At 37.1% G+C, this 26,232-nt stretch overlaps 1 protein-coding gene across 2 annotated transcripts in view; it reads left to right on the forward strand.

Moving 5' to 3' along the window:
- synrg.S (synergin, gamma S homeolog) overlaps positions 1 to 22,838 on the forward strand; it is a 43,741-nt gene extending 20,903 nt beyond the window's left edge. Inside the window, exons 8-19 of one of the 2 annotated variants that reach the window (XM_018249395.2) lie at positions 49 to 291; positions 1,932 to 2,068; positions 2,785 to 2,903; positions 4,183 to 5,088; positions 8,215 to 8,709; positions 10,332 to 10,501; positions 10,761 to 10,814; positions 13,381 to 13,477; positions 13,962 to 14,110; positions 15,243 to 15,353; positions 18,690 to 18,725; positions 20,212 to 22,838. In XM_018249395.2, coding sequence (XP_018104884.1) covers positions 49 to 291; positions 1,932 to 2,068; positions 2,785 to 2,903; positions 4,183 to 5,088; positions 8,215 to 8,709; positions 10,332 to 10,501; positions 10,761 to 10,814; positions 13,381 to 13,477; positions 13,962 to 14,110; positions 15,243 to 15,353; positions 18,690 to 18,725; positions 20,212 to 20,343 — 2,649 coding nt within the window. In that variant the 3' untranslated portion in view covers positions 20,344 to 22,838. The remainder of the gene's footprint in view (positions 1 to 48; positions 292 to 1,931; positions 2,069 to 2,784; positions 2,904 to 4,182; positions 5,089 to 8,214; positions 8,710 to 10,331; positions 10,502 to 10,760; positions 10,815 to 13,380; positions 13,478 to 13,961; positions 14,111 to 15,242; positions 15,354 to 18,689; positions 18,726 to 20,211) is intronic. The other variant, XM_018249396.2, reaches the window with a different exon arrangement.
- Positions 22,839 to 26,232: the final 3,394 nt, after the last annotated feature.

Genomic DNA, 26,232 nt, shown 5'->3' on the forward strand with positions numbered 1-26,232 from the left:
GGTCTGTAATGCACATATACTTACTTTAATTTTCTTATATAAAATCAGAGAGGAGGACCTGCTCTCAATCTGGATGTTCTGAGCCAGATTCCATCTGCTCCTATACCAGTTTTAAGTGGTTTTCCAGTGGCTTTGCCAACCCCATCAAATCAGCTGCATATGATGTCTACAGGACTTGCTTTGTCGATTCCTCCTGTCCAGAAACCCACTGTAATGAATAAAGTTTCAGTAGCAGAGGAAACAGCATCAAAAGTATTAAACGCTTTCACACCTTCCTTCCCTGCTCATCAGGTAAGAACAGAGAATCAATCCATGTATAAATACTTACATTTTAACCTACACATATTAAAGTTATTTTAATAGGTATAGGGTTGAACTAAATCCTGGATTCACTTCGTCCATTTCAGACACTTTGGCTTTTTTTGCGCAAAGTCCGTTATTTTGTTAGATTTTGTTTATGCTAGAATCGGTATTTGTGTGAAATCTAATACATCTGCTAGTAAAGGGACCCTCCCCAAAATAAATAAAATATATTATATCTGTCAATGAAAATCTGACCCCCAACTCATGGTCATCAAGGAGAAAATGAAAAGATGCCGATGCTGAGAAGGAAATAATGAAGAGGAATTTGATTATTTCAGGAACTGTACAGATTTTTTAACTGATTATATTTAGATAGTTTCCTATTTCAGAATCATGAAGCTTATATTATTTTTTCTTTTTTGCAATAGTGCCCCTTTATCACTAGACAAAAACATAGGTGGCAAAGTGCCATTAGCACTAAGCCCCCATATATGATGCTTTTATACAACTTGCGTTTCAGTGAAATATGCCAGTAAGATATGAGATAACCTGTTGTATTCTGAAATATGTTCTGTTTGTTTGATCTAGACCATTAAGGTATTACTATGATAATTAAAGGAAAACTATACCCCCAAAAGGAACACTTAAGCAACAGATCATATTATATTAAGTGGCATATTAAAGAATCTTTCCAAACTGGTCTATATATTTAAGTAAATCTTGCCCTTTTACATCTCTTGCCTTGAGCCACCATTTCGTGATGGTCTGTGTGCTGCCTCAGAGATCACCTGACCAGAAATACTTCAACTCTAACTGTAACAGGAAGAAGTGTGGAAGCAAAAGACACAAATCTGTCTGTTAATTGGCTCATGTGACCTAAAATGTATGGTTTGTTGGTATGTTTGTGAGTACAGTGAATCGTACGATCCCAGGGGGCGGCCCTTATTTTTTAAAATGGCAATTTTCTATTTATGATTACCCAATGGCACATACTACTAGAAAAGTATATTATTATGAAATGTTCATTTACATGAAGCAGGGTTTTACATATGAGCTGTTTTATGCAATATCTTTTTATAGAGACCTACATTGTTTGGGAGGTATAGTTTTCCTTTAAAGGAGAAGGAACAATTAGAAGAAAAAAGGTTCTGTCTAAATATTCTGAAGGTTTTTTTTACAGTGAGAGCTGTGAAGATGTGGAATTCTCTCCCTGAACCAGTTGTACAGGCTGATACATTAGATAGCTTTAAGAAGGGGTTGGATAGCTTTTTAGCAAGGTAGGGAATACAGGGTTATAGAAGATAGCTCTTAGTACAAGTCGATCCAGGGACTAGTCCGATTGCCATTTTGGAGTCAGGAAGGAATTTTCCCCCCTCTGAGGCAAATTGGAGAGGCTTCAGATGGGTTTATTTTGCCTTCTTCTGGATCAACTAGTAGTTAGACAGGTTAAAATAGAGTTAAAAGGTTGAACTTGATGGTCGTGTGTCTTTTCTCAACCTAACTTACTATGGTACTTAGTATGTTACCCTTTAACACTTCCTTTTTGTGTGAAGCAGTCTTCATTATTTCTTTATTATAAAAAATATTTTGAAATGGATTATATTAATATGTTGCCTTTCATTGTGTAGCCTGTTAAATCAGAAGATGATGATTTTCAGGATTTTCAAGATGCCTCTAAAACTGGACCCCTGAATGTCCCCTCAGACTTCCAAAGTGATATATCAATAAGTGCAATAAATAAAAAACCTTTTCAGATACATAACAGGTAATGTATTCTAGGTTGTCCTAAAAACATTTGTGTTTGCTTTACAGTAATACAAAGCTCTGTTTACACAGAGTTGAGATTATGCAAATCTTTATATTTACAGTTTGGTTTGGATACCCACCATCTTGCTGTGGAAGTATATTTTGCACTGGCTCTTACCCGGTCTTGACTGGTGGAATCCCAAACTGACTGGCCTTCATGTCACCACAGTGTCACCTGCTCATTTGATTTTCTATTCAGCAACTAAGATAATTGCTGACAAATTACATTATAAATTCCGCAGATCTTTATATTGCACTATATGCATGGTATCTGTCTTACGCTAATGGAAATATTATGCCAATAAAATATCTCAAAATGTCCACTTTCAATATGTAAAACATGAAAACTATGTGACCCATACACAAAAAGCTTTCCTCTTTAAAAATTTACTTACAGAAGGAATATCTCGCATAGGCACTGAGCAACTTGCATATTCTTGACTGCTTTGTCAATGACCAAGTGGAGTGTTTGTTCAAAGCACAGTGGCAAATTTTATTTATGTTGTTTTTTCTATTACATCTCCTATTTGTTCAGTGAAAGAATTAGGTACATATTGACTATCCAATCCAGCATGATTGTACTGTCAAATAAAAGTAGCAGGATAGCTTCTAATGCAACCATAATATAATGCTTGGTTTGTGATATGGTTTTTTTTCTTTCTTGTTTTCGAGCAGTAAAAAATTGCTTATGCCAATTTCTGGTACATCAGTTGCATCAGCCTCTGTCGATAAATATGCTGTCTTTAAGGAAATCACAATGGACAAGCCCTCTGATCACACATCTACGTTTGAAGGTAGGATTATTGATTATGCAGTGTGTGTTTGTCATAAAATCAATACTTGAAGTAAACGAATTTTACTACTTTATACTATTATGTTACTGAAAAACCAATAATACTGTAACAAGTCAATTCAAACCCCTCTTTAATTACATTGCAGCTATTATTAGGATCCAGTATTTTATGAACGTCATAGCACAGAATGGTGCATTTCTTCAGGAATTGATTGAAACTTCAGACTAAGCAATAAGAAACATTACAGCAGATTCTTGGGCCTGATTTGGTTGACAGACCAAATCAGGCCCAAGACCAAAATTTCATCAGAATGCTCCTGGTGCAAAGACCAAGTGTCTTGCCAGTACAGGTATGAGACCTGTTATCCAGAATGCTCATGACCTGGGGTTTTCTGGATAATGGATCTTTACATAATTTGGATCTTCATATCTTAAGTCTACTAGAAAATCAGTTAAACGTTAAATAACAGGCTGGTTTTGCTTCCAATAAGGATTAATTATATCTTAGTTTGGATCAAAATCCAAACTATTTTGGATAAAATCATTTTTAGAAATATGGATAATTTGGATAAAATGGAGTCTATGGGAGATGGCCATTCGGTAATTCTGTGTTTTCTGGATAACGGGTTTCCGGATAACTTATCCCGTACCTGTATTGTGAGTAGGACAACGTTTTGTCTGTGGTAGGCAAATATCTTTTGAGCTTTAGAAAACATTAGCAATTTAGTTAAGTATTGTAGAATGGATTCTGTATTCACCATGGCACACACTCTACTGTTTTCCCAGTAACAATTGTCTCTGTTCCTATATCTACTTTTACAGTATCTGTATCCGTAGCCCTGATTGCTATGTCTATGCCTCAAAGTGCATGTGTTGCTTCTTGAGTCTTTCAAATATGAATCCCTCTCACCAAGTAACATTCTGCTTTAAACTCCACACACATCCCTACTGTCTCCTTGCCCTTCTTACTCCAGCAAGGCTCAGTTATTGTTCCTCTTGGGCTACTTCTATCAGAATGAGGCCAGTTGGAGGGGTAGTTTAACTGCTTTGTCATTCGGCTTCTCTACCTGCAGACTTGTAAAATAGCATAGATGCATAGAATATATTTAAGGTTTCTATGGGCTCTAGTTCTGCTTTCAGAAATGTATGAAATAAACTAAATGTTATTTGAGGATTTGGTGGATCAGCTGTTATAATCTGCTATTTAATTTGTGTTCTTTATTTACTATAATCTGAGGAAGATTTGTTAAAGATTCAGTTTTTTTTTTCTTTTTTTACAGGAGATAGCTTTGCAAACTTCCAGTCTTCTTTGACCAAAGGTTCAATTGACATTAAAGCCTCAGACAGCATAACAACCTTTGATCTTTCTGCTGGCATGGCAAATTTTTTGACACTATCTCTTCCACAGAAATCAACAGGCCAACTTAAACCTTTAGTAAATGTTTCAGATACTTTCTCACCTGCAGTAACATCTACAACATTTAATACTCCCTTGCCAGCCACAATCCCCTTATCAAGACCTGCAACATCCAATGTACCTTTTGTTCCATCAACTGATCCTGTTTCTTCAATGACTTCTACTGTTTCATGTGAATTTGGGGATTTTGCACTTTGTGAGGCTTCTTCTGGTTCCCAGAATGACTTTGCTGATTTCATGGCTTTTAACAATGACAACAATATTTCAGAACAAGATTTTGAAGACAAATATAAATCATTTAATACAGAACAAAGTACATCTGGTATGCAGTCTTATACAGGAATCATTGCTCAGGCCAAGCACCATACATCAAAATCTGTTACAAATAATTATGATATCCCTAAACCATTTTGTTTGGACAGCTCTCGTTTAATGCATGATGATAACAAGGACGTCATTTTCCCAGCTACAGACAATACCTTTGCTGATTCGCTTTCTGAAAAGGTCTCAGTAACAGAGAACAGCAATGAAAGATCATTCGTGGACAAGATTGCAGCTTTTAAACAAAACAAAGAAGACTCTGCTTCTATTAAATCTCTTGATCTTCCTTCTATCAGTGGCAGCAGCATTGGTAAAGAAGATTCAGAAGATGCACTCTCGCTTCAGTTTGACATAAAATTGCCAGAAACTGAGGGGAATCTGAAGCATGTGATGTCCGATGGATACCTGGATTTGCAAACAAGTGGTGGTCAAAGTCTGTCTCTAGGAGGTGAGGCATTGGTTAGATTACATACAATATATAAACATTGCATCAATGTTTTGGTTCTTGGCATCTTGAGAAAGGTTCGAAACCAAGAACCGAAACGTCGATGCAATGTTTATTACCTTTTCTAAATAAATCTTGACAAAAGAAAACGGTGTGCGTGTACCTATTGGAGATATATATTTTGTTTTTCTTCTCTCAATATCTGGGAAGTAGACAGTAGAGAAGTGGAATGTTATCTCTAGTTCTTTTTATACATCTGATTTCATATCTCTTTATTATCAAAACATAAGTAAAAGTTTGTGTTTAGGCTTTAGGATTCATTTGGGGAAAGCAGAATATTTGCACATGCTAACCTTTTTTTGAACTGGGTAAATGACATTGTTTGTGCAAGGGTCTGGAGCTGTGACCCATTCTTAGCACAGCGACTCATTAATTTTCACCACTGTTAAAAGCAGTACAGGTATGGGACCTGTTATCCAGAATGTTCAGGACCGTGGGTTTTCAGGATAAGGGTTCTTTCCATAATTTCGAGCCCAATACCTTAAACCTGCTAAAAGATTATTTAAATATTAAATAAACCCAATGGGATTATTTTTGCTCCAATAAGGATTAATTATGTCTTAGTTGGGTTTGAGTAAAAAGGTTCTGTTTTATAATTGCAAAGATAAAGTAAATTTATATTTAAAAAAACATGAATTATTTGATTAAAATGGAGTCTATGGTAAACAGTCTTCCGTAATTTGCAGCTTTCTGGATAATGTGCTTCCAGATAACTGATCCCATAACTGTATTGTCTGCTGTTTTTGTCAGTTGCTATTCTTTGCAGTGCTGGTTTAGACTCTTCATACAAAATAGCAATTTCATTCTGATTATCAGACCTGTGAAGAAGCCTAAAAGCTAATGTGGGAATTGAAGTCTGCAAAAAGGAACAAACAAATACAGCTTTCATCTGCAATTATATTTACAAATACGTTTAGAGCCACTAAATGTGTTTGTGTATTATAAAGTAGCTTATAATTACATTAGCATAATTTAGATAATTGCCATTTTATAATTACATTTGCTTTCTTTATGCAAAAATAATTTTAGGTGGCACTCTCTTAACTTGCAACCAGGATACAGTATAATAATTGTGTTCCCCCGCAGACTGAAAGGGAACTGACCCCATGCTAAAATCTAAAACAATATGCTCCCTATATGGAGCAATAAAAACAAGACTGCCCTATATTACAGATAAACTTTCTGAAAAATTAACTTCTAGATAAAGCAAATCTTACCTGTTATAACAATCACAACCAATGAAAAAGTAAAAAATATCCTGTTGTTGTGTGCCTCAAATTTTATGGGAGAGCCAGTTCTAATTTCTTCAGCAACTTCCTTTTATTGTGGCATTCAAGCGCCAATTATACTTAGTACTTGTGCTTAGTACAGGGCAATACCAATGCTGTTAAAATTTTATGGTATGTCTCTAAACACTTTGGGATTTGCCGCTACTATGGAGAGGCTAAGGGCAGAGACACGTGAAGATTCAGGGAGATTAAAGCTGGCCATAGATGTTGAGATTTTTAAAAGATCTGATCCTCATCGTGAGACCACGATTTTCTCGGAACAATCGTACGAATTGACCATCAACTTAAAAGACCAATTTGCAAGGAAAACAAAGGGGAGCTGCCTGCTTGGCCCTGCAAACATATTTAGATTTCACTGGGACCGACAAAGCTTTTTTGACCTGGCGGATCAATTTCCTGACAGATGTTGGCCGATAAATCGTAAGATTTACGATCGTTCGAATCCCACTAACCACACGATAATTTCGAAGGATTGGTCTGACTTCTCTAAAATTGGTCTAATCATCACGTCTATGGGGAGCTTTAGTCGCCTGGTGACAAATCAGCTCTTCTTCGGACGACTAATCTCCCTGAACTGCCTTCCCGCCGACCAGAATCTAAATCACTGGCGGGATGGCACTCGGAGTGCTTCGTTTTCCAAAGTTGCCTCACGAGGAAACTTCGGGCGACTTCGGAAAACGAATCGATCCGAGTGCCATACTTCCGGCGATTTAGATTCAAGCCGACGGGAAGGCTTTTCAGGAGATTAGTCGCCCGAAGAAGAGGTGATTTGTCGATGGATGACTATTCGCATGTGTCTCTGCCCTTAAACTTTAATCTGTAAACACTAATTTATTAACACTTTCACAAAACATTCCATTTGATAAAAAACATAGTCAAACAGGAAGAGTTATAAATGGCTGAGCCTCAATGTGCTTCAGTTTAACATTATAATTGATATTTTGGCTTTCAAAACTTTCTAGTTAAGTGGAATTCTCAGACTCCTCTGTTTAAATTGGACTTTAAAAAAAAAAAGTCTCAGTTACTTGGGGTTGTAATCTTACCCTTTCCTGCAGGACAGGCTGCCACCATCTTTTCCCATACAGTACAAAACTTTTCCAATGTGACTGAGGTTTTCCTTGTTCTTTAGTGCCATGGGTAACATTGATTAGATTATCATCATCATTATTGTTATGCTTTATTTAAATAGCTTATTTTAGTCCACTTGAAGAGTGATCTACAGTGTTCTCCCCTGGTGGTTTTTGCCAGCAATTTTTCATTGCTGCCCGGTTTACACCAGTGATCGACTTTACTTTGCAGAAATACATCCCACAAGGTTAATTTCTATCTCACACAGCAGTCATTTCAGGGTGTACAGAAGTCAATATGCTGATGTATCTTTTCTGTAAATGCTGGATTAAGGGACTACCTGTGGGATTACTTAATTAAATCACCATTAGAAAAAACCCTAATTTACAGAAGAGCATTTCTTTGCAGTATGGCAGCGGGTTTGTTTGTGTGTGTGTGTGTACTCCAGTTTTCTCCCACACTTCAAATAAATACAGGCAGATTAATTGGCTCCTGATAAAAATTACTATATGATGTGTGCATTGTAGGCACCTATGTAAACTATGAACAGTCTACATACATACATGTCAGTGCAACAAAAAAAAATAAAGTATGATAAGCACCTGGAATATTTCCCATGGAGTTTGAAGAATGATTTTGTTTTATCATACTGTTGCTGCATGTTGTCTTATTGACGGTTTTCTTGTTTTTTTATATATGGATGATTTTAAAGGAGGAAATAACCAACTGGAAAGCAATGACTGGTTTGAAAAGGATTTCATAATAAATCAACCTAAAAAGCAGTCCCAATTCATCCTGGGCTCTGACAACTCTGGCACCAGTGATCTCTCTGTTTTGCAAGAAAAAACATCATCCTTTGGAGACCCTATAGCAGCCATATCAAAGATGAATACGTTTACAAGTGAAAGCATCTTTAAAGAAGGGAAAAGTTCTAAAAAGACCCTGGATGAACTAGAAGAGGACTTTTTCAGGCAGAAAATAGTAGATGCCCCTGCTCTTACTCTGGAGCAAGATACTAAGAGCCATGAAAAGCCTTCTGTTTGCATTGCTCCCGAGGATAAAGGCAGTAATGATTTTGGAGAATTCCAAAGAGAAAAAACAAAAATAAGTAAATTTGACTTTTTAATGGCCACCTCTCAGGGAAAATTGAAGTCAAGTGAAGAAATGATAAAAAATGAGCTTGCAACACTGGACTTGTGTGTTCAAGGTGAGTGCTTGCTGATCTTAATTGTTTGTTTTTTGCAGGTATGTGACCTGTTATCCAAAATACTCAGGAACTGAGTTTTCCTGGATAATAGCTCTTTCCGTGATTTGGAGCACTATACTTTAAAGGGGTTGTTGACCTTAAAATTAACTTTCAGTATAATTTAGACTTTGATATTCTAAGAAAACTTGGATTTGGTCTTTTTTATCTTCTGTAGTTTTTTAATTATTTAGCTTTTTGCTTAGCAGCTCTTTCGTTTACATTTACAGGAGCTATCTGGTTGCTAGGGTCCAAATTACCCAAGCAAACACGCAGTGATTTCAATGAGAGGCTGGAATATAAATAGTAGAGGACCTAAATAGAAAGATAAGTAATAAAAAGTAGCAATAACAGTAAACTCGCTGCCTTACAGAACAATATTTGTTTTTGGCTGCTGGGGTCAATGACTCCTGTTTGAAAGTTGGAAAGAGTAATGCAAACTTTATAAGAAATACAAAATGAAGACCAATTGAATTGAAAAAAGAATGAGTTATTCTATAACATACTAAAAGTTAAACATTAAATAAACCTAATAAGATTGTTTTGCCACCAGTAAGGATTAATGATATATGGGAGCAAGTACAAACTACTGTTTAATTATTACTGTTATACTCAGGACCTGGTGTGATTCAGATAAGGGGGCTTTCCATAACTTGAATTTTGATACCCTAAGTCTGCTAAATAATCATTTAAACATTATATAAACCCAATAGGGTTTATAATTTATACTTTTTTAAAAAATAAATAAATTTTAAAATGTGAATTATTTGATTAAAATGGAATCAATGGTTAATGGCCTTCCTGTAATTCGGAGCTTTCTGGATAACAGATCCTTTACATGTATAGGGAAAATGGAATTTTTTTTTTTTTTAAAGTAAAGTCTTCCTTTAATTTCGAGCCTTCTAGATAACAGGTTTTCAGATAAGGGTTCCCCTACCCGTAGTTCATTTTTATATTCTATTTAGCATTTAAGTTTTGTGACTTTTTTTTTTTTTTAAAGATTTTTATTTTGCATTTTAAACACACAACAACAAACAACAAGGGTACATGGTGAAATAGGGTAGTATAAACAAATCTGCATCAGGGTATATTTGGTCACGCAGGACTGCATTATTTCAACAGCAATGGTAGTATGTAAGGGCATCGGTAAGTAAGCACTGGGTGTCCCAGTCAGTTTAGATTTATTCTACCATAGGGTTTGCTTCAGGACAGACCTCTAACCATGGTTCCTGGATCTTTTCAAACTTTTGGGGACTGTGTCTTTCTAAGTAGGTTAGCTTTATCATCTGGAGACTGTCATAACCACTGTTTTACTGTGGAAGGCTGAGGACTCATCCATTTAATCAACAAGAAAATCAACATAACAATCAACAAGAAAAATTCCCAACTTGTTACCTTCCCTTCCTTCCCTGCACATCTAAGAAGTTAGATGCCCTATACCCAAAACAAGAATATAACAGGAGAGGTATCAAGAATTATGCTGGCGTGAGGCAACATTTTTTAAGGCTGTTTTTCACAGTAAATTAAAAAAAAGTTTATAAGATGGAAAATATTCTTTTTGATAGAAGTCGCTTATTTCACCATAGGATCCCATAAAAGAAGTTTAAGCCTTGGCGACAAAGACATTAATCCTGCACTTTCACCTTCTCCTGAGAAGCCTCTTGAGAAGCCTCGTGACCGTTCAAACACACTAAGTGAAAAGCCAGCTTTACCTATCATCAGGGATAAATACAAAGACCTCACCGGGGAGGTAGAGGTAAGAGACACCCGATGCTTATTATTTATTTATGAATTGAATGTTTAATGCTTGATTATGTATTCTTTTTAAAGGAACATTCATGGTACAAAAATTATCCAGTAATTGTGCAGATATTATTAAACACTTCTTAAATGACATATTAAACTCAAAAGCATAATTAAAATCTATGGCTGGCATAACTACATTAATCATGCTTATTCTTTGTTTGGGGGTTTTTTCTACTGAAAATGTCTAACAATCTTTTTCTTTTATTTAGGAAAGTGAGCGATATGTATATGAATGGCAAAGATGTCTAGAAAGTGCCCTTAAGGTATTTCTATGATTCATTTAACTATTATCTATGTTTATTATGTTTTGAATATAAGTATACAGGTATCGGACCTGTTATCCAGAATGCTCTGGACCTGGGGTTTTCAGGATAAGGAATTTGGATCTTCATACCTTAAGACCACTAGAAAATCATTGAAACATCAATTACACCTAATATGCTGGCTTTGCTTCCAATTAGGATTAATATTACAGAGAAAAAAGAAATCCTTTTTAATAATTTGGATTATTTGGATAAAATGGGGTTCATGGGAGATAGCCTTTCCATAATTTGGAGCTTTCTAGATAATAGGTTTCTGGATAACGGATTCCATACCTGTACCAGTCAGCCTATTAATTACTTTATCATGCTGATACTAATAAAGGGAAGACTGCATTTTGGAGAGAAAAATAAAAAATCAATTGCTTCAACTGGATTATAGCCTAGACAAAAAAAGAAATGTGCCTCAATAAGACAATAAATAAACAATAGATAATAATAATGTTTTTTCAATACTTTTCCTTGCTAGTTCACCTACTTTTAAACCTTTGTTACATTAGTATTGACAACATCAGATTATTTTAAGCAGGGCTGTTTTTAGTGGTAGCAGCGCTGTATGCCTGAGGGCCCTGCACTTACCACCTGCTTAAAGAGAACTAAAACAACTAAAGAATTAGGACAGAACTGTTGTTCTGGGCTTCTATACCAGCCCATGTCAGCCACAGCCCTTTAGCAAGGAAGATCTGTGACTCTGAAGATGCCCCAGTAGCTCTGCATCTTCTTTTCAGCTGATTCACTGCACATGCTCTGTGCTGCTTACTGAACTTAGGGAACAACTTAAAATAAACATATGTTCAATATACAGGTACATAGAATATACAGTAAATATCACAGTATAAGGCTGATTAGTAATTAATAAAGGCAATTACGACAGGGCAGCAACTAGCATCAGAATGTAATAATCCGTCTTTTGGCATATATTACAGACAAACCTATTTTTGTGCTTTATAATTTTACCCTAAGCTTATTTTAGCTTCTTAACAGCTGCTCAGAGCCCACTGAGCATGTGAGTGTTGCAACACTTTGGGGACCCCTGTTGACAAGTTTGAAGTCCTGGATCATTGCTGCTATTGAGAATCTGAAACTTTAGGCTGATAAGTTCAGTTTATAAAATATGGCATTTTTATTCATATTTATTTTTAGGGTTTAGTTCTCCTTTAATGGCAGCTTATAAGGACATGCAACCTTGTGATCATTCCCAATGCTCAAGCTGCTTAGTGCAATGTGACCTTGGGTGCAAATGACCCCGAAAAAATGTAGAGTGTGAATATAGCCTGCTGTAAAATATAAATTTATGCATAAAGCCAAAAATAAAAAAGATTTAAATTTTCCAATTAGTACTGGTATTGCTTAATATAATAAAAGTGTTTTGTCAGCCCTAATGTTTAGCTTTTCAGTTTTACATTGCTCTACACATCTACCATTCCCATTGAAAGGGGTTGTTCACCTTTAAAGGGATACTGTCATGGGGAAAAAAAAAATTTTTCAAAATGAATCAGTTAATAGTGCTGCTCCAGCAGAATGCTACACTGAAATCCATTTCTCAAAAGAGCAAACAGATTTTTTTTATATTCAATTTTGAAATCCGACATGGGGCTAGACATATTGTCAGTTTCCCAGCTGCCCCAAATCATGTGACTTGTATTCTGATAAAGTTCAATCATTCTTTACTGCTGTACTGCAAGTTGGAATGATATCACCCCCCCCCCCCAGCAGCCTAACAAAAGAACAATGGGAAGGTAACCAGATAACAGCTCCCTAACACAAGATAACAGCTGCCTGGTAGATCTAAGAACAGCACTCAATAGTAAAAACCCATGTCCCACTTGAGACACATTCAGTTACATTGAGAAGGAAAAACAGCAGCCTGCCAGAAAGCATTTCTCTCCTAAAGTGCAGGCACAAGTCACATGACCAGGGGCAGCTGGGAAATTGACAGAATGTCTAGCCCCATGTCAGATTTCAAAATTAAATATAAAAAAATCTGTTTGCTCTTTTGAGAAATGGTTTTCAGTGCAGAATTCTGCTGGAGTAGCACTATTAACTGATGCGTTTTGAAAAAACATGTTTTCCGATGACAGGATCCCTTTAACTTTTAGTATGATGTAGAAAGTGTTATTCTGAGAACATTTGCAATTGGTTTTCATTTTTTATTTGTGGATTTTCTAGTTATTTAGCTTTTTAGTAATAAAAAGTAGCTATAACAATATATTTGTAGCTTTACAGGACATTTTGTTTTTTAGATGGGGTCAATGAACCCCATTTGAAAGCTGGAAAGGGTCAGAAGAAAAAGGCAAATAACTTAAAAAGTATAACATATAAATAATGAAGACCAAAGTTGCTAGGAATTGGACATTCTATAACATACTAAAAGTTACCTCAAAGGTGAATCACCCCTTTAACAAAGGCTGCAATATTCATATACTTCTGAATCCATGGTTCGATTTTTAAAAAAAAAAAAAAAAGTGTTTTGTTTTAACTAAACTTTACTGTGTTTTATGTATTCCAGATTATCTCAAAAGCTAACAACACTCTCAATGGTATAAGCAGCTCATCTGTGTGCACAGAAGTTATTCAGTCTGCACAGGGCATGGAATATCTGTTAGGTATGGGTTCTGCTATAAAATGCTGACATGCCTTTTCTGTAAAACATATCAGATAAATCAGGAAATTACTAATCCGTTTGCCCCTTTGCCAAATTACTATTTGAATACTTTTCATCTGCCATCACAATATTACAGTTTGCATGTGACCATTATTACCCCAGAGGTGTAGTAAAGCATATTTTATTATTTCACTTTTCTTAACTGTCAGAAAAGGCACGAGAAAAATGAAGAACTTCAGTAGATTATAGTGTGTGTGTCTGTAAAGCCATTCCTTACTCTCTCTGTGTGTGTGTGTGTGTGTGTGTGTGTGTGTGTGTGTGTGTGTGTGTGTGTGTGTGTAGCCATTTCTTACGTGCCATATGTTTGGCAAGGCATATGACCCAACTTCCCTATGACACTTGTGAGTAAATCTAATTGTTTAACTTTTAATTCCTTTCACTGAAGAATAAATTTACTGAAACATAATGTTTGTTTTATCCTAAAGGTGTTGTGGAAGTATATAGAGTTACTAAAAGAGTAGAACTGGGCATTAAGGCTACAGCTGTATGCAGCGAGAAACTTCAGCTCTTACTAAAAGAAATAGACAAACTCTGGAACAACCTAATTGGCTTCATGTCACTGGTATCATTAATGGTAAGTTCTCTAATAAGCTGAGAAAAGTCTTGACTACAACTACCAGCACTTTGATCTCCTAGTATATATTTTATTACATATACTTCTAAAGTGCAGGTCCCTGCAAACTGGGGATCTGTGAGACACAAGGTAAAAAAGTATGTAGATGTGTGAGGAAGGTACTGTTGGAGAATTATTAATGTTAATTTTTATGACTGGACAATGGATGGAAGGGGCGTGGATTGGATGCAAGGGATGATAGAGAGTGCAGAATCAAGTGACTCCCAAGGCAGGGAACCTGTATACTGGAGTGATTGCCTAGGTTCAGTTTTAGGAAAGCCAGAGGACGTCCAAGTGTATATAGCGCCTGACATCTGACAGAAAAAGAAAGATCAGTACAAGAGAGTGAGAGAGATGTCAGTGTCCTAAGCATAAAGATACTAGTATTTTATAGCAAGCTGAGTAGTGGTCCATAAGTGGCGAAAAAAGAGACAAAGAAGGAGCAGTTAGAAAGATATATCAAAATACAGGAGTGTGTTGTGCCTTGTATGCTAAGTCTGTGGGCGCACAGGCTGAAGGGCTCCGCTGCTCTCAGCCTGCGTATTTTTGCAGGCTGAAAGAAGCAGATCTGCTCCATGCCCTTGCACTATTGCGAATCCGATCAGCCTACCTGTGCGCACATACACACACAATGGAGCTGAAGCTGAGCTCAGCCAAAATACGGGAAAAGGAAGACTTTTCTCAGCCTGCAAAAGTATGGAGTCTAGGAGCAGTGGGGGCCTTCAGCCTGTGTGCCCACAACCTAATAAAGAGTAGGATAATCATCCCTTGTATCAAAAAGCAGTCTGTACTGCTATTCTGAGTCTGTATTACCAAATAACTTAATGCTGGTGTAGATTAGATATTTACAGAAAAAAAGGTGGATGCAGTAACCAGACAGGATAACTCAAAATATAAGTGAAATCTGTCAGTTATCCTATTTACAATTAATACTGAACTGTGTATATCACTGCTCTATACTGTTGCTTGGTCCATGTTTTTGTTAAATCTTTTAAATAACTTATAACAGTGTCGTTATTTTATTGTGTCATGAATTAGAATAAAATACTCAAACGTGGATCTGTTCTTTTTTTTATTTTTATTCTATTTACAGCCAGATGAGAGTGCTCTAGACTTTTCCTCATGCATGCTGCGACCAGGAATAAAAAATGCTCAGGAGCTGGCATGTGGAGTGTGCTTACTAAATGTAGATTCTCGCAGCAAGGTATGGTAAAAATTCATATAAGTACTTGTAGCTGTACCTGTTTATCTTTAGAGGCTTGTAATTTAGGATAATGAGGCCTAACATGTTCATATTTTTAATTCAGAATACAAAATCTCCTGTTGACTTTTTCATGTGTACATGAATTAATAGTTATAACTGTAAAGCTCAGTCTGTATGTGTCAGGGCCATAACTAGGGGTAAGCATAACAGGCACCTGCCTATGGCACAATGCTGTGGGGGCGCTGGGCAGTTGCCTTTTCAAGATTCTTTTGCCTACCCCTAGTCTGGATTTGCTCCCCTCTTCAGCTCTCGCCTACCCCCTCTGTCATTCGCCCCTCTGTCAGTCCCTCCCTCCCCTGCCCCAAAATGCCCCTCCGCTTCCCCCACTTTTCAGCTATGTTATGGAACAAACGCACATGGGGGCGGGGTTAGCCGACCGGGTTGCCTTGGGCTCCCCGTCGACTTGGCTCAGCCCTGGTATGTGTGTTACTTTCTGCTAGTATGTCAGAGGACACTGTTCTCTGAAAATTTTCAGTAAAGCTGTGCTTGGTAAATGAGAGTACATGCATAGACTAAAGGTGGCCATACACGGAGAGATTCGCTTGTTTGGCGATGTCGCCAAACGAGCATATCTCTCCCAGATATGCCCACATTGAGGTGGGCAATATCGGGCTGATCCGATCGTGGGCCCTAGGGCCCAACGATCGGATCCTAATGAATGGTAACGGGCTGTCGGATCACCGTGATCCGACGGGATTTCAGCCAGATCTAGATCGGGGAAGCCCGTCTGGGGGCCCCATACACGAGCCAGTAAGCTGCCTCGTGTAGTGCTACACAATCAATCTCACCGGTTTTTGTAGCGTCGGGTGCCAGCTGCGACTCTGTCTGCCCAGGTCCAGTACAAATTCCAATATAAATTCCAGCAGCACTCCGGTATAGTGAAAGAAATTTTATTTGTGCAAATGAAGCAACGTTTCGGGCATAACCAGCCCTTTATCAAGCAGCCCTTCTATTATATCAAACTCCTAAGCTATCAGCAGTGCCTCGTTCAGTTATCTTTCAATGGTATAATAAATACAATATGTGACCTTTCTTACTATAAGTAACTAGTGGTCAGCCTACCAGTGAGACAATGCTGCTAAAACTGCAAGCTGTGCCACTAGCACCTTCACAGAGGGCAGGGTGAAATGAATCAAATAAGTATACCTTTAGCACTTAATGTTTCCATTAGCCCAATCCATGGGAAAAATAGTTGGTAGCTGTGTCCCACACTCATGTCTTCTTTAGACTAATAATGATACTTTGTATTATTTTATGTAGCAAAGTTTAGATGGGGACTTACTGTGTTTAGCAGCATGTGTGTAAAACAACATATTCTGCTCTTGCACAAGGAAGGATAATGGATTTACCAAAAAATATTTTTCATTCTTCCCTTATTCTGAACTTTTTTGAAGAGCAGATGTTTTTCCGAACAATGCTAGTTCTTGTGTATTTTATTGTATTGCATTGTATATATGTAGATAGATAGATAGATAGATAGATAGATAGATAGATAGATAGATAGATAGATAGATAACCGATAGTCTTCAATTCAGGTGGCTGAACACGAGACTGTTGTTTAAATGCATGCCTAAAAGCAACAGTGTAGATGAGTTCTGCAGGTAGATTTTCAAAGACAGCTGGCTTTATAGCTTTGCTTTAGCTGTATTTAAAGGAAATTGGATTTAAGTGGTTTAGCAGTTTCACTGTAAGGGGAATAGGTAGAATAGCTAATTAATAAATGATTCATTATCATTTGGTTTATTGGAGCCAGATACAGAGTGACTTCAAGTGCATATGCTCAGAGTCAGCAATCTCCTTAAAGGAATAATAATAAGAAAACTATTTTATTCTGTTTCATTAGTTTCTTAAGTCTCTGATATAAGAAGAGAAAGAACCCAAAGAAAATAAATGGTGCATGGTAAATATCAGCCAATAAATGGCAGGCTTTGTAACCACGTTGTTGTACTATTTGTGGGACTTAAAAATTTCTGCGAAGGCTAAGCCCCCCTATCTTCATTATCCTCTGCCTGAATAGAATAATCATGGCATTTCTGTACAGACAGTGGACCTGGTACCTTGTAGAGGTATGGAACCTTTTATCCAGAATGCACGGGACCTGGGGTTTTCCGGATGAGAGGTCTTTCCGTAATTTGGATATTTGTAGTAGTCTACTACAAAATTATTTAAACATTAATTTAACATGTTTGTTTGCCTCCAATAGGGATCTTTGTTAGAATTAAGTACAATGTACTGTTTTATTATTACAGAGGAAAGGGAAATCATTTTTAAAAAAATATAATTATTTTATTAACATGGTCTCTATGAGAAATTGCAGGTCTGCTTCCTCTGTAGCTAACGAACTCTAGCCCCCCAGCTCTTACCTGGGACGGGAAGCCGAGCGTGTGGGCACAGGGCAAAGAGTGGGCGGAGTCTGGGCGGGAAGTGGGCAAAGGCTGGACGTGGGCGGGAGGATGGGGGCTCAGAGTGTGATGGGCCCCTCTGAAGATTTTTAGGCAGGGGGAGCCTGGTGCACTCTAGTTACGTCACTGTTTGGTAGTTGTATTTTTTCTGGTTTATTTCTAACTATTCAAGTTCGATTAACTCTTCAGTTTATTCATTTTGTTTTTGTTCTTTAAAATATTGATATCTTGTTTTAGAGCAGAGAAAGGCAAACATCAGAAAGGGATAACTTAACAGTTACCGCAATGATATATAAAGCATAACTTATGTACATAAATGCAGTGTGTAGAGTGCTGTTTCGCTTGGATACAAATTGCCATTTCCACCCCCCCCAATGCCAGCATAATTGAGCCTGATGCATTAAATCGGTGCAATGGTGTTTGCATTTTGACTTAAATTGGGTGCAAATTGCATCTAGCCATTTCAGAGTGGGTGTTACATTCGTTCTAGAGCACACAGTGTTGGCAGCATATTCACTGGGCGCAAATCTAGTGCACCGCTGTGGGAATCCTGGATCTACATCAATGTCTGAGGTGATGGTACCTTCATAGTTCCAGTAACTATAGATGTAGTTGCCACCATTCATCAGAAGAGGCAGGAAGAGTGAACCGGCAAATATGTGGAAGTACAGGAGTGTGTGTGTGAGCCCAAGTACCTTAATTAATTGTGTCAGTATATTTTCTCAATTGTGTCCATTTTAGAGGTCATTTATGAATGGACCCTGTTGATTTTTATTACACTTCTCTGTATACACCTCATTGCTGTCTCAGGTAACAGCTCAAGGATTTACTTTGTCCAAGTAAATGTGTTTTTTGTTATTTTAAAAATTTTCAGAAAGAAGAGAAACCTGCTCTGGAACATCCTAAAAAAGTATGACACCCCATAATAACAGATCTTAAGTATACCATTTGTCCTGCCCATGTACAGTAGCTAACTTTTACATATTTTTTTACATTATGATTTTACACATTTCATGTTTTCTCTATTTTCACCTAAAATAATTGATATGTTTTATGATAATAATTATGTGTATTTGTTCCTGAATTCTGGAATGTTGGGTCCTTGGATAATCATTTCCTTCTTTGCATAGCAGGAAGTTTTATACATGTTTAGTTATGTAATCACTTCTTTTCAGATAGCAAGTGTCAGCAGCCAAAACTATTGTTAATAAATGTGGCTTACTGTAAGTGACGGAGAGTCTTTATAGCCTTAAAACATATTTGCATCTTCCATGGAAAGCATGGTGAAATAGATTATTCAATTTCTACATATGTTTTACTGTAATGGTGGATGCCTCTGCCAATATAAGGCACAACTATGCATTATTGGGGAAATGCTAATATGCAGACAAGGAATTCTAAGTTTAGAAGCCAATATTCTCATTAGAGCTGTCCATTTAAAGGAGAACTAAAGCCTCATCCACTACCCCCCACCTGACTTCGCATTTTACACATCTTTGGAAAGGGACTGGCAACATTGAGATATTTATCACATGCACATTTGGCACCAGTCCGGTATTCACCCCAAATGCACATGCGCCGGAAAGCTCCATAAATTGCTGAAGGGAAGGATCCAAAGAACCAGAATATGGCACCCTTGAGCTCTGCTTAGCTACTCTGCATGCATACAGTATGTTAGATTGACATTCACCTGTCCGGATTTCACCAGGACAGCCCAGTTTTTGGAAGGGCTACCCAGGTTAAAAGTTCCTGTCTGGATTTCCAAATTAGGAAATCCGGACAGGACATTAACGTGAATGACATGGCGATCAGCCAATCACTGATCGCTTCATCATCATGCCTGCCCCTGACTCACCCGCCCACCCCCTTATGCCCCCCTTTACATCACTGGTCCGCCCCCTTATGTCGCTGGCCTCGCCCCTTACCTCACTAGCCTGCCCCCTTACGTCACTGCCCCCCATACATCATTGGTGATCCTAATTATGGAAAGATCCCCAGGTCCCTAGCATTCCAGATAACAGATCCTATACCTGTATTAGGAAATTCCATAAGAACCGTGTGTAGGCTCCTTGTTTTAATTTTAGGAAATGCTTCAAGAACAGTAGGTTGAATGGTAGATTCACTATAAAAGAAACCAAAACTATAATCAGTTGAGTTCCTCACCATGTTTGTATTTCTATTCTATGTAAAGTGTTTCAAATAGGCGCAAGGCCTTAATTGCAGAAAATCTGCTGTACTTTTCTATCACAGCCAAGCCAACATTGAGAAGAACAAAACGTTTCTGTAGTTATCCAAGAAATCCATTTGCATTAGTAATGTTCAGTTATGTTTAAGTGTATATGCCATATCTGGATTAAGATTTCTATTTTAATTCCTGTCCTTTAATTTTTTTCTAGGCATTTAATTCAAATACTGATAACTTTAAGCTTTCTTATGGTGGACACCAGTATCATGCCAGCTGTGCGAATTTCTGGATCAACTGTGTACAGCCCAAACCACCCGGACTCCTTCTGCCCGACTTATTATAGGAATACACAGGATTCATCATAAAGAGATTACTGTATTCATGAATGACTTCTGAGATTTACCATAATGCAAGTCAGGAAATAGAGAGAGAGAGAGAGAGGCTTACAGTTAAAAATTAGGAATTTCCTCAAAACAAAATGAAGCAAATATTGCACTAACCACTGCCATTTTGTGCCCTGCTGTACATTTATTTTATTGTAAATATCACCACAAATTCAGTAACGAGTGAAAGACAACTTGTGAAGGTACCTAGAAATTATTTTATTGTTTTTCCACTGAGAGAGAGGGTGGATGGGAGTAGGATTCTGATAGCTGCAATGTAGACAGCATTTTTAATGAATTTCAGTTTTTTTTTAACTTATTGACAGCATGTTCAGTAAAACCAGAAATACCTAGATAGAGCACGGCATGATTTAACAAGCTCAAGTGGGGAGTTGGTGGCCACAGTAAGGTGTAAAAATATGTTTTACAATCCAAAACTTTCAAAATAACTCAAGCTCCTTTAGTGTCTTTACTGCCTTTTGTAAGCAGTAGCAACTTCATTTAGTTCCATCAGAGGCGGCATTACTAGGAGATCCTACTGACCCTTACTGCCACCCCAAACCACACCCCGACCTTTCTAAATTCTCCACAAAAGATTCTAGATCACTTATTTAGTTGTATTCTTATCAGCTACACATTGGCATGCCCTAAAATAACACATAAATACTAAAATAACACATAAATACATATATCATAATTTATTTTTTTCTATTTGCACAAATGGATAGGGGCTGCTTTTCTAGATTATACGTGGCTTATATGCGATACAGTATTCTGTCATCCGTAGCCACTAAAGGGAAACAATACGATCCCCCTCCTTTTGATAAAGATCATTCAGTTTGGCTTATATAAAAAGGGAATGAACAGCCAAAAAATTTTTTTAGATAAAATAATGTAGACTTAGTTACACTAGTCGGCAGTTCTAATAGTGTTTTAGTGCTTTTTTGCCATAATCCCAGATGAATGAGTTTGTCAAAAAAGGGCATTGTTCCCCTTGAATAGCAGAAATAAATACCAACACCTTTCTATGAAAGTTCAGAATGTAGCACTCAGAAAGAAGCATGTAAATTGCAAATACACTGGAAAAAAAAGGAATGCTTGTTCTGTGCCCTCACACACATACAACTGTACTGTATACTGAGCCACAGATTTTTTTGTTTTTTACCTAGAAATACAAATCCACATGAAAAATAAATCAATATTACATAATCACACAAAATACACACACGTACATACTTAATTAAATGAATTATTAACAATCTCTACTTCAACTGATTTTTTTTTTTGTAGTTTTTAGTTTTATTATTTGCTGTATAAAAGGAGCACTCTGAATGGATTGGGGGCATTGAGATCCTTCTCAGGTTCATAGCCTAAAGCTGGTGACAAATTGAGAAATTGTGCCCTCTTAAAACCTCTGGAATATATCAAGAGGGTGCAATGAATTGGGCCTGGTTTTAAAACCACCAACACAAACTGTAATATAAAAATGTAAGTGACCAACTTTTTTGTCCTTTAAGCGTTCTTAATATTGATTTATGAAGTTTCTTGTATATTTTCAACCTAATAATATAATGTGTTGGTACCCCTTTTTTAATCTTTCACACAACAGAAGAACTGTAGCCAGTAGAAAGCATTACATTAAATTTTTAAAGGAGAAGTAAAGGTAAAATCAGATCACCCACGCGTCCAGTGATTGTTAAGCTGCTACCACCACTGATCAACTTTTCTTCTTTTTCAAAAACAATGTTCTACACCAACCTAAGGTGACCGGGTAGCTTTTAGTTTCACTGTAGGGTTCCCAACTAACTGGCACGTCTATGTCATTTTACATTTACTTCTCCTTTAATATTTTGAACCTTGTTCTTCTGGGTTTCTGTCTAATTCATTTGACAAACTCTGATACTGTAATTGTATATACACACAGATAGTATTAGAGTATCTCAGACAGGTTAGCCAGGGGGAAGAGAAAGGGAGTAACTAGTGCAAAGAAGTTTTCATTTGTTTGATTTTGATGTTTCAATCTTCTCATTGTTAACTATGCTGTCACAGTTATTGGGGTTTTAGTTAAGTTAGTGCTGGATGTCACATTCCATAAACGGTCTCATTTGAGTTTTACCCAGACAATACCGGACTCATTTAATTTATAAAGCTGCATTTAATAAGACTCAAATCAATTTTATTAAGTAGATTTAAAAAATGGTTCTATTAGAGCGAATACATTTTAATGTTTCCTTTTGATTCTTCTCCAGATCTATTTTAAGTGTTTGCTTTGTGTTGTCTTTCCTGATCGGTGTGATATGTTTGTGAAATATTTTAGATTATTTATGTTGAATTGCTGTAAACTGTTGTTGTATTAGGTTTTGTGTGTGGATGCTTGTTGTTTTCTTGTTTTGGTATTGCATGTTATTAAATGTTTATCTGCCTTTTAATAAAAAGGTTACAACTCTTAGGAAAATCGCCTCTGTGCTTTCATTTAAAATGTATCATTTTTTTCCCATTCTTTGCAAATGTTGTAGATTTATAATATGGTTTGGCACTTAAAGATAGCGAAACTCGTGTTTAGCAACTTGTATTTGGTGTATTGATGGTACAGGGGTGTGGGAGACGTTAGCCGGAAACCCATTATCCAGAAAGCTCCGAATTATGAAAAGGCCATCTTCCATAGACTCCATTTTATCCAAATAATCCAGATTTTTAGAAATGATTTCCTTGTTCTCTGTAGTAATAAAACAGTACCTTATACTTGATGCAAACTAAGATATAATTAATCCTTATTGGAAGCAAAACCAGCCTATTGGGTTTATTTAATAGTCACATGATTTTCTAGTAAAATTAAGAATCAAGTTTCCGCCCCATTTCTATCCACTGACACATTGGTGGCCACCATTTTTTAAACTTTATTTTCACTTCCCGGATTTTGCATGACAGCAATGCTCCCACACGATTTAAAAGCCTTCCCTTCCTCCTCAACACAATTCATATATGCCCACTATTTCTATGTATAAATATTGCAGCGCTGTGGTGTATTTCAGAACAGGAATTCTACACCAGTGGTGGACTCTAAGGAACATATTTTGCACGTGTATTCGTCCTGCGAAAACTATTTTTGATAGTATTGACATTTAAGTATTACAAACTAATCTGGTGGGCCTATTGATTACACAAACATCATTGGGTTGCCTATTAGGCAACACTCCCCTATTTATATACTCCCGCCTGTCCTGCTGTGATGTCATCCAGGCGTGAGTATATAAAAAGGCACTAGAAGGTTGTGGGAGGGGTGGATGCAGACTAAAGTTCAGCCCAAACCTACCCGTGGCCCGACCCACAGGCTTTAGACCAACCTGCACATCACTGCTGCCTACAGATGGTAAGCGTTTTTACGAACTATGGCCAATACTTTTAGGTATTTTTTAATTTTTGACTTTCATTGTCCTTTAACAAATAGTTTTGTTAGTTATTGATACTAGTTTCAAAGTTAAAGCAGACCTGTCCACCAATTAATAAAAAAAGCCTTTTTTTGTAGTACCTTCCTGTTAAAAACATATTTAAATGCCTCCAATTTACACTGCCATTACATTGCCTCCAACTTATGTGCCCACCTGGCACATAAATCTTTCTCCAAAATTTTTCATAAAATCTTCTCTGGATTCTGAAAGAGCAAAGAAAAAAAATGTTTGACTTATTCAAGTGCATTACCATGTAAATTTTGCTTGATTAACAAGATAAAGGAGGATTTTGACTTGGGGTGACAGGTCACTTTAAAGACCAAGGACAGAAGTTTTGCAGGGAAACTAGGGCAGAAGCCCAAAATGATACCAACTAGAACCTAAAAAACTAAGAGCTAGTTCTACTATTAAACTTAAAGGAGAACGAAAGGCAAATATTACACACTACACCCCTGAATAGTCCTGCTATAGTAGTGTGTGATCGCTATATTTTGTAGCTCACCTATTTTTGAATTCGAGTAGTTATTTATATCTCCGGTTTACAGCCTGCTTTACCGCCATCCTATGTATGGTATGCCCGCTTCAGTTCCCTCACTGTCCGATAGTGTGCATGCCCCAATAATAATTATGTGCATGCAAATAGGGCAGGCTCAGCGGCAAGGTATAAAGGAGGAAAGGTTTGTATTTCAAGCATGCACAGAGAGACGAAATCTCTCCTATTGCGATTCGAGGCTGCCGCTGGCAGCCAGCAGGAAGTGCAGTCAGATTTCTATGACGTAGATAGAGTCCTGTTCTTGCTTTCCGTTCAGAGAGCCATTCGTCTCAAATGACAGCACAGACACAGGAATTACTATGGACAGTGAGTGCTTGCAAAATATGTCTTTTAAAAGAGATTAATTTTGTTTTATAATTTCCTTCCCCTTTAAGGAAGGGAGGCAGCAAATGTTGTGCATTCTGATTGTAGTGCATTTCTTTCTGTAAAATGGGCTGTTCCAGACATTGTTCAGAAGAACAGCAGACTTCAATTAAAAAGTTGTTTAGAGAGGGCAAAACATATAAAGAAGTACAGAAAATGATAGGCTGCTCAGCTAAAATCATTTCAAATGCATTAAAAGGGTAACCAAAACCTGAAAGACATGGATAGTAGAAAGCCAAAATGGCAAAGACGCAACCAAAGATCAGCTCCAGTATGATCAAAGAAGGTCTAAAGATATCTGTGAGTAATGTTACAATTAGAAGACCCCTATGTCAAGCTAATCAGCAAGAAGCCCCCACAAAGTCCCAAGAGGTTACAAGTTGTCTAAGAACACATTGACTGGCCTTAAGAGAAATGGTGCAACAGTTTGTGGACTGATGAAAATAAGATTGTTCTTTTTGGGTCTAGGGGCCGCAGACAGTTTGTCAGACGACCCCAAACACTGAATTCAAGCCACAGTACAATGTGAAGACAGTGAAGCATGGTGGAGCATCATGATATGGGGATGTTTCTCATACTATGGTGTTGGGATATCAATATCGTCTATTTGAAACTAGTAAAACTGTGGGTAGCTGCCTGCTTGGCCCGTCGTTAGATGCACGGTCATTCGTTGACCACTAACCTCGCGATAATTTGACGGATTTGTCGGATTGTACTACAATCGGTCATTAAGGAGAGAAAAATCTTAACGTCTATGGTGACCTTAAAAAATCACTTGTTCCCAGCAAGGATGGCTCTGTTGTGGCTGCCACAGAGTTTACACAGTACTCTATATGACTGTGTCTGCTTACTCTGATAGTCTTGGCAGAGTTACCATCCTACTGGCTTGTCTGATCAATATCCCATCAGGACCCAATCACATGATATGTAAGCATATATTTCTAAAGTGCCAACATATTCCAAAGCACGTTGAGATATTTCATACAAAAATACCTGTACAAGTGTTAAAGAGGACCCGTTTAAAGGTGCGGTTCACCTTTAAGTTTAACTTTTAGCATGTTGTAGAATGACTAATTCCAAGTAACATTTCAGTTGGCCTTCATTTTTTCATTTTTTTACAATTTTTGAATGATTGCCTTCTTCTTTTACTCTTTCCATCTTTCAAATGGGGGTTACTGTGCCTATGTAAAAAACCAACAAGGCTACAAATTAATTGTTATTGCTATTTTTATTACTCATAATTGATTTTGCTGTGGGGCCCAGTATCATCTAGTTATGCCACTGCTCTACATCTTATTAAAAGTTAAGGTGAACAATCCCTTTAATACTGCTTACAATCTAGAGAAAGGTGTGTTACACACAAAGGGTTCTGTGTAAAATAATTAATGCCAGAAAAATGGTGTAAAAAGCTGTGTAAATAAAATTGCAAACTTATCAAAATGTGTGTGTGATTTTTTTTTTTAATGCCACCTGAACTCCGGATT

The sequence above is a fragment of the Xenopus laevis genome, chromosome 2S (assembly GCF_017654675.1).
Source record: "Xenopus laevis strain J_2021 chromosome 2S, Xenopus_laevis_v10.1, whole genome shotgun sequence".
In the NCBI taxonomy this organism is placed as follows: Eukaryota; Metazoa; Chordata; class Amphibia; order Anura; family Pipidae; genus Xenopus; species Xenopus laevis.